The sequence below is a fragment of the Habropoda laboriosa genome, unplaced genomic scaffold, assembly GCF_001263275.1.
Source record: "Habropoda laboriosa isolate 0110345459 unplaced genomic scaffold, ASM126327v1 scaffold106, whole genome shotgun sequence".
Classification (NCBI taxonomy): Eukaryota; Metazoa; Arthropoda; class Insecta; order Hymenoptera; family Apidae; genus Habropoda; species Habropoda laboriosa.
Window position 1 is genome coordinate 470,654 of NW_017100224.1, and position 9,779 is coordinate 480,432.

The window sequence follows — 9,779 nt, forward strand, 5'->3', positions numbered from 1 at the left end:
GGTAATTATGTAAATCAATTATTTGAAACAATTTAAAATAATTTTAAACCTACAATCAGTCTCACAGTTTTAAGAAATATAATGATAATTATGAGCCATTTAATTCTCTTTGAATTTCTTCTAAAGTTTTTCCTTTTGTTTCAGGAACTAATAAATATACAAAGAAGGTTCCAATAACACATAATACAGAAAACAACCAAAATGTTTCACCAACACCAATTATCTGTGAAACATTACTGAAATATTTAGTTACAACAAAAACCAATATCCAGTTAACAAGACAAGCACTACTAGCAGCTACACCCTTGACTTCTGCTGGAAAAATTTCCCCTGTCATCATCCATGGAATTGGACCAAAACCCATACTAAACATAATAGTAAAAATACACATAGAAGCTAACGGTAACCACCTAATTGTACTAACATCTTCATTAATTTCTAAGAGATAGAAATATATTCCAAGTGCACATGTTGTTAAGCATAAAAATATTATAGATATCAACAGTAATATTCTTCTGCCTGCAAGGTCTACAACTAATGTGCTTACAGAAGTTGCTACTATTTGTATTGCACCCACTATCATAGTAGAGTAAATAGACTCTAAATCACTGCCTGCTTTTTCAAAAATACTGTCGGTATAAAATATAACAATATTAACACCACACATTTGTTGAAAAAACATGAGGCCATAAGCTATTATAAAGCCCTTTATAGTTGCTTTAGATTTTAGTACGATCCAAAATGAAGTTGCATTTGTATTGTTTTTCACCAATGCATCTTTATGACTTTGTAATTCATTTTCTATATTGTATTGAACACCACGTAGTTTAATTAAACTTTTTCTAGCAGAATCTTCATCACCTTTTTTTAAATAATAGATAGGTGATTCTGGCATGAACATAAAAATTCCAAAAAAGATAAGCGGTATAATAGCAGATATAATAGATAGTATACGCATATTAAAAATAGGTCCCAACACATATGTTATGAAAATGCCTATAGTAATATTCAATTGGAAAAAAGATCCAAGGGTTCCGCGAATACGACTTTCAGCTATTTCTGCAATATATATTGGTACTGTTACACAAAAGGCTCCAGCACTAAGACCAGTAATGAATCTACCTAAATAAAACATGAGCACAGAATTGGCAAAAATTATAAGTAACCAACCTATGGTAAAAGGTACCACTATTAAGAGCATTGTATATTTTCTTCCTATTGTGTCAGCAAGAATTCCAGTAGGAATACACATTAATGTTGCACCCACTGGAGCTATTGCACTAATCCATGAAAACTCTTCTGAAGAAATATTTATACCATACAAAGATTGTAAATTTTGTCACCAGCAGGGGAGGTCCATCCTAGTGTCATTCCAGTTGCTAAGACTCCAAGAGCTGCTGCTAAAGCAGGTATATATTGAACCGATGTTTTAGCTGGTACAACTTGACCTCCATTATTGAAGACCAAGGTTTGTTGTGAAATTCCAAGTTGTTCCAACTTCATTTTCTCGAAATTATTTTAATAAGTATCTAAAAGTAGTTATTGACCAGTAAAGTAGTTAGTTATAAGTTGCAGGTATTATTTATCAAAAATTACAGTTTGTTATCAAGTGTTTAAATTTAATTTAGAATTATTTTAATTTACAAAACAAACAGGAGTGTATTTAAACATTTAAAACAGAAAAATAAACTAAATTTTCACCTTTGACTATAAATTAAAAATACTGTTAACAATTGAAGTTTTATACTTTTTTTAAATTAAGTTCATTTGTTTACTTCTTATATTATTGTAAATCCACCATTACTATTAACATAATATTATCATTTGTATACAAAAAATAGTAGGAATGTGAAAATATCATTAAAAATATACGTATGAAATCAAAATATCGTAATTTATGATATTATTGAAAAAAATATTTCATTATTAAAACACTGCGAATTTAATATTTTATTGCTATATGTTACCGCTGTATTCTGTTACGTACCGTGTTAAACAAATGAAATTTAGAAAATCAGGTGTTTAAAGCGTCAAGCAATGCCCCCTTACGTGTTTTAAGTTTGATTATACTTTACGAAATGCAGTACTTTCAAATACTTACGAAATTTTAGATAATCGTTACCTTGGAAGTATTTCTTATCAGCGATACGACCGAAAAGAGATTAACCATGATTTAGATTATATATTCGAAGCTTACGGTTTTAAATTATGTCCTTGTGCAAAAGTGTTCCGTTGTTTCGCCAACATTGTAGAGCGCTTTATTAGGGATCAACAGATACACCAATACCAACGTATATAAGAACTATAGGTGATTACGATATAAATCAACGATGCCTATATCACGACTTATTGATTACCAATACGTGATGTATTTTGGCCAATCAACTGAAGATTTAAAAAATTGGTTGCAGTATATCCCAGATGAGTTTATAGCTCACATCCCTGTTAACATTACTGAGACGTATCTTTATTTCTGTTGTTTGGCTATACTACTTAAAAAAGTCTTCTTTTGCTCTGGCTATAATTCTGACTAATTAAATACTATTGTTAGAACCATGTGTTCGGTCTTACGCTCCAGTCGACACAAAATAGTGCCGTTTTTGAGGAAGTAAATTTGCTATAGATTGTATATATTTTCTCGAAGACTTTGGTCTGATTATAAGATAACACCAACGTTCTCCGGAAATATTGTAATGTTAGATCACCCTCAACAGCATTTGACGTATTGTAAAGCTACAGTCTGTGAGATAAATGGTATCCTGAACAAGGATATGCAAGCATGTCCTGTTTGCAGGATGAGGTGCATCAAATCTGTAGGCGTTGCATAATCGGGAAACCACCTCATTTTATAATTTGATATGTCTAGGTCCCACTTTTCCCTATTTTCCTCCAAAATGTGGCTTGGAGGGAGGATTTTCGTTAGCTTACTGGCGTGTTTTCGCATAGGACAGATACCATTCAGACTTTAAACAGATACTTTTTGGATTTCTGGATGAAACCTTTTGTACTTTATACAGAACCTTTCCGACTTATGAGCAGATTTTTTTCGGAATTATAAACGTTTCTGTACTAGAATATTTTGGATTTTATAGTTACATAAACAACGTGAAAATATTTGATCAATAAAACTTGTTGTGTTGTGCAAATCCTTGATTTATAATTCCTCAAACTTTCTCAAATTAACAACTATTTTATTGCTTTTAATCTTATGATATTCAGTTACCGCTTATTACATGTTCAATCTAATGTATGCCTATGTATGTATCTCTACACTCTGTCTAATTTAAGAATAATCTCGCTCTCGGGCCGATTTTCGTCCGTTCTGTGCATAGACAGAGAGTGTAGCAGAGGGTAAAACGGAGAAAAACGTAGGCGGTTAAGTGGGGGTTTGGACGTTCTAACCCTGCCTTAGGCACGTCCTATGCGCGAAGCGAGGTTATTCTTAAATTGGACAGAGTATAGAATTCTTTACACTTGGTGCTCATGCTTTTCTCAGTCATAAATATGTAAATATACAGGATGTTTCGGTACGAGTAGTACAACCAGGCATGGGTAGATTCCTTATGAAAAAATAAATCAGAAATATAAAATAACGATTTTTGTTTGCAGCTTCGTTTTCGAGAAAATTAAGTCTGAAAATTCTTCGCGTACGCGTGCACTTGCCACGCTTTTGACTTAACAGATTACATTATACGTTAATATTTAACAATGTTATGAAGGGTACTGATTATTACTATATCTATGTAAACTATATAAAAGAAGTCACCATAACTTTTTTAAATGGGACACCCTATATTTCTTTACGGAAATTAGAAGAGCATTAAAAGCGAATCAAGATTTCCGCGTCTACAAACCTTAATTCTATCAGTTGTGCTGGCAAGAATAAACTGAAACGTTCAAATATAAAAACTAGCAATAAAAGCCAGTAAAATTTCTAGTGACGATTAGATTCAGGTTAGAAGTTATATACAGTACTTTTACGTTAGCTAGTTGTAGCTCGGGACCACATCTGCCCAACAATCGAGGGGGTAATATTCTAGGAAATCCCCAGTATGTTTCTTTTCCATTGAGTGCGAGTAGGATATGGATACCTGATATGAAATATCGAGGTCCTTGTTTAGTTTAGATACGTATCGCTGGAAATTCACTCCACAAAACCAGGGTAGGAATAGCAATGTCCAGCTAGTAAGACGAAATCCCGACCAGCTAACGTGACAGTACTGTATATAGTAATAGGAGCTTTAGCCGAGGATAACTAGGAAAGATTAATGTTAGTCTGTACCTTTGGTGGTGATAGCGCTACAATCCATTATACCTTCTATACATTCTGTTTCCAATGCCATTTGCTCCCATGCAACATTATAGATCTTTTTCCGTGTTTCATTGTTTCATTGATGTCTCCATACAATTTGTTCCTTATATTGGAGAATATAACATTTTTTCAAAAACTTTATCATAATTTGTGTTTTGGCAAATTCTACATGTTTCTGTCCATTTGCTTTTGAAATATATGCTTTCAAATGTCAATTATAATTTGAAGTATATAATACCATATTGACCTTCTTACATATTATCAAGAGAAATTTTTGATAAAATGTTTTCTTATAATAATTACATAAACTTTATATCACTGTGCAATCTATTTAATCAACGTAGAATATGGTATGATAATATGATAATATAATCTGTATAATGATAATATAATAATCAAATATTTATCTTATCTTATATATTTATTACATGCTTAAAAAATTTGCAAAGCCAATAATATTCTTTTTATACTATCTTTTAACATTGGAAAATCTTGATCAGTTCTTTCCAATACATATTTTAAGTATTCCCTGCAGCAGTATTCTCTTTGCAAATTTTCTTCTATCACATTTTCACTTTTACAAACCATTTTATATACACCATTTTTAACATTATGTAACTGTTTTACTTTTCTTTGTTTAAAAACCTAGCTATGCAAATTCTGAAAATGGAAAAATATAATTAAAATGTTACAAATGTTGTTAGTGATATAGAACAATTAAAACATACATGGTATTTTAACAATTCCAATTGAGCAATCTCATCTTCTATGCTGCTAATATATTTTTTCAAATTTTGCAAAAACTCCTGGCACTTGTCTATTTTATTCCGAATACTTGTTATTTGGTTCTTCAATTTTTCTACCATATTATCAGTTTCTTTTGCAATCTGTTAATAATAAAATACGTAGTTTGCTAATTTGTTAGAAATTAATTATTTTTATGCTTACTTTTTGAAGTTGTTTAATTTTTATTCTTTGATCAGATAAACGTTTATGCATTACAACCCTTTCATTATGTTTTACTTTTGGATTTTTTTTAAGCTTATCAAATACTTTGTTAACTATAATTTCTCTTCTTGTAATACAGAGATTCATATCATGAATCAATTTTTCTTGAATTTTTTTCAAATGGAAAAGTCTTATTTCCATTCTATGAATTTCACTTTTCATTGATGCTATACCTCCAACACTTTGTTCTTCTTTTATTTTTTTTACTGTATCTTGCATCAATTGCACCTTAATTGCATGAATATTATAATAACTGAAAGTGAATAGATAAAAAATAGATATAATAATATAAACTACCTTTTTTTCCCATGATAAACTTTCTTGTTGTACAAGTTTTAATTCTTCTTTTAACATTATTTTATCAGTGCATAAATGTTTTAAATCACTTTGTAATTTTATAAGTTCTAATTCAAATTCTTGAAAAGACAAAATACATTCACTTTTAATCACACAATTTTTATCCTCCAATTCCTTTTTTAAATCATTTTGTTTCACTAAATCTATATTTATACGTAACAATTTTTGATTGAGAGAAATTATAATTTTATTTGCATTGATGCATCCAGAATTGCTGTGTTTTTTTAATATTTTGTTGAAGTTTCTGCATATTTTTTTCTAAACTAATAATTTTTAAATCCAGTGGACTCAAATCTTCTCCACCAATATTTAATATTATCTAAAATCATTTATTCAATAAACATTAAACATAATTTTTAAATTAAATTCTACTCTGAATTGAAAAATAAAAGTAAAGAGTATACAACCTGATCAATAAATTTATTTATTCCTTGAAGTTTTGTTTGTGTCTTTTCTATCATAATTTCATGTTTTTTTATTTCCTTTTGCAATTCATCTATTTGTTTTTCCTTTTCAATATTCTTCTGTGACAATTCTTGCAATTCTGTTTTTTGGTTTTCAGTTACATTTGTAAACTTTTCTAGTTCTAAAATGTTATTTCCATATATATTTTCTATACGTGCAACTGAAATTTCATATTCTATAATATAACTTTTTCCTTCAACTTTTTGAATATTGCATTTTCTACATAATTTTTTTGTTCAAAAATAGATTGAAATTTTTTATTCACCTGCTCCTCTTCATATAAACAGCTTTGATATTTCTAAAATTATATCAGTTTGTAATAATTTTAATTACCATTTTACTTGGTAATTATGCTACGTTATACATACAGTAAGAACAGCATTATAATTATGTTGTGTTTGTTCATTGATTTTTGTGAAATTTAATAATTCTAATTCACTGTTTGTAATTTTTTCTTTTTCTTTATCCTTCATTTGTAATTTTCGAAAAATTTTTGTTGTTCAAATTGTAAAATAGCTTAATTTGTTAATTTCGCATTGAAGTAACCATTGTATTCAGTGCATTAGTCAGAAATTGTTTACAACTTTTACTAAAAATTAAAAAAATTAATGTTCTTTTCGTATGAATTACAGATGGACCTTCTAGGACCATTGATGAAAGGACTTGAACATCCGGAAAAATGAAGATATGCAATTATTTATCAGAAAATCAATGATTTATTGTAAGATAACTGTATAAAATATAAGTACTTTACAAAAGGTTACAATACACCAATATTGCTTTACAGCTGTTAAGTTTTTACAAAACAAGTTTATTTAATAATGGACAATCACATATTTTACATACAACTCTTAAGACAGAGGCGCTTAACTTCTTGCTCACGATCAAATTTCCTCTCCCGAGGTTCCCCCACTATGCGACTGAGATGGTCTCACTCGAGTTGCGGCGCGACAGGAGGGGAACGCGAGGAGTCCTCCCACCACAACTCCAGCGACTGTCGTTGGTTTATGTTATACATTCTGCGTGTTCGTACTGTATAGTGCGGGAACCTCGGGAGGGGAAATTTGCTCGTGAGCAAGAAGTTAAGTGCCTCTGTTTTAAGGTATCGAAGCGACACTATTACACTACGCGTGGTAACACACTTTCTGTTTTTGTCCGAAAAATTACGTTGAAGTATGTAACCTATGTATCTCTAATAAATCTGCATATTCTTACGAATTTGACACGTTTCGGAACGTCTCACGAACCTTCGTAATGCGTCTAGAAGTGTATTGCTTTTATTTTAATACTTTATACAGTGACAGAAAAAAGTATTCATACACCCTATAAAATGGAATAACTTTTTTATAATTGGGCCAAACGACTTGAGTTTTTTTGAGAAGTTAGAAAGATTAGTTTACTAGATGACGTGTCAAAAAATTTTTGAAAAAACTGCAATTAGTCGGAATCGTGAAGAAAATAGCGAAGGCCGTTTTTACGACTTTTTTATCTGAGCTCGTAATAAAAATTTAAAAAATACGTTTTGTAGATCTATGTCAATTATACACACGCTGAAAATTTTATCGAAATCGATTAATGTTGTTATGAGCTACAAACGGTTAAAGATTGTGAAAATCGCACTATTTTACGACTTTCGGCCTAGAACTGTAATAAATCTGCAGATTCTTACATCTTTCGATGCCTGTCGTTTGTTTCTCCATCCACCGATTTCGATGAAATTTTCAGCGTGTATATAATTGACATAGTTCTACAAAACGTATTTTTTAAATTCTCATTACGAGCTCAGATAAAAAAAAGTTGTAAAAACGACCTTCGCTATTTTCTTTGCGATTCCGACTAATTGCAGTTTTTTCAAAAATTTGTTTACACGTCACCTAGTAAACTAATCTTTCTAACTTCTCAAAAAAACTCAAGTCGTTTGGCCCGATTATAAAAAAGTTATTCCATTTTATAGGATGTATGAATACTTTTTTCGGTCACTGTATATGTATGTATGTATAATAACTAATAAAATTATATTATAATAAAACTAGTAATTAAATTAACGAAAACCTCATATGCAACTTCATGTAATAAATAAAATATAGGTAAGTATATACAGCATGTAAAGTACAACATATGTGCACAAACGACGTACAGGATAAACCTTTTATCTTAGGCTGGGGGTCACGAGCGTTGAAATGACGTCCGTGTAGAAATACATTGTCGTAATTTGAGCTCGTACACTGCGAACGTGCGTTAATTTTTCTTCGACGTATTTATGCTAGAACGGACGTTAGGATCTGTCGACGCACGTTCTGTATTGTATACCAATAATGTAGTAGGTCACACGAACATACCGTCAGTCGTCCATTGAGTCCCAATCGTACTGAACGCAAAACGCAACGATTGTGTGCCTCCAGTCTTATGGGACTTTTTGTTTGGTGTTTTGGGGTACCAACCGTGTCGCTACCAACGTTACGGATTCAGCATAGAATAAGATTACATTAGTAGTTGTTGGAATTAAACGTAACTATAAAATTACAAATAAGAAAGTAACGTAATTGTTTATTAGTAGATGATTCATCATGTGCGCGTGTTCTACTCCTGTCAGAAGATCGTGAACAATTCTACCCACGCAATCCAATATATGTATGTATGTATCTTTATATGCAAATTTAATAAAAGAGGATTTTTTATATTTGTCGACTTTATCATCTTTGATGGTTAGATTGTATGTATGTAATTCCTAAACTCACCACTTTATATCGTAGAGGGCATAACAAAAACTCTGATTTTTTACACGATCGGTATTTCAGAACGTTGGACACAAAAATACAGCAGGTGCAAGGTCTATCCTGTACCTCGTTTATGCCTGTACGTCGTCTGTGGTTGAATGTACATCCGCAGCGTTGTCGATGAGGAAGGTGACGATGATATGGTGAACTGCCTCTTCAATGTGAATTAAACGCAACGCGTGGATTTATGCTTAACAATTAAGGTTCGCGAATTCTGGGTTAGGACTTTAACACTAGAATAAAGATTTAATTAGAGATTGAATTCAAATAATTTAAACATTTTAATAATAAAAACTAAAGTACATTTAAAATATATAACGTCTAAAACTAGGTTTTCACTAGAGAGCAGAGTTCGTGACTTAACATAATTTTGGAACTATTAGAGTTTGGATACGAACGGTGGCTAAAGCATACGAGTTACTTAGAGTCAGAACCCGAGTGATTACATGCTGTGCTCAAAAAGTGTACGTAGAAGACCTTGCATAACAGAAAAATATGTTGAATCATTAGAAAATAAAAAATAACTTCGGTTTTTTTGATGCTTCAGGGGAGTTACATGCGCATATACTATGTCGGTCACTTTAACATATGAATTACAATTTAACATTACATTAACGTCCTCATCCTGTTACAATAAGTACGAGCTATATGTAAATATAAAGTAAAATTATAATTATGTATACATTTAGTTCACTATAAATATATGTAAGTGCGCTAAAATGAAGGGGGTGGATTCACATGAGAATTGTAGTGTGGGGTTCATAGCTAGTTCGCATGAATCATGAAACGTGAACGTCACACAGTATTTCAATGTCAAATTCCATGAGAAATTATATTTGCATAAAATTTTTATCTATTAT

General features: G+C 31.0%; 3 protein-coding genes across 3 annotated transcripts in view; 1 reads left to right on the forward strand and 2 right to left on the reverse strand.

Annotated features, from left to right (window-relative positions):
• Window positions 1-88: 88 nt before the first annotated feature.
• On the reverse strand, window positions 89-1,503 carry LOC108571089 (facilitated trehalose transporter Tret1-like). Its single transcript, XM_017933061.1, is given in 2 exon segments — window positions 89-1,338; window positions 1,341-1,503. Coding segments are annotated over 2 exon segments (1,413 nt in total).
• A 3,253-nt stretch (window positions 1,504-4,756) lies between these two features.
• Window positions 4,757-6,315, reverse strand: LOC108571092 (coiled-coil domain-containing protein 40-like; the record flags this gene model as incomplete). The annotated part of the gene is given in 6 exon segments (XM_017933066.1): window positions 4,757-4,972; window positions 5,041-5,199; window positions 5,261-5,548; window positions 5,618-5,873; window positions 5,875-5,996; window positions 6,085-6,315. Coding segments are annotated over 6 exon segments (1,272 nt in total), but the record flags the coding sequence as incomplete, so codon positions are not given.
• Window positions 6,316-9,331: 3,016 nt separating this feature from the next.
• LOC108571091 (mediator of RNA polymerase II transcription subunit 14) overlaps window positions 9,332-9,779 on the forward strand; it is a 15,529-nt gene continuing 15,081 nt past the window's right edge. The window contains 1 exon segment of the mRNA XM_017933065.1: window positions 9,332-9,383. The gene's annotated coding sequence lies outside the window, so the exon portion shown is untranslated.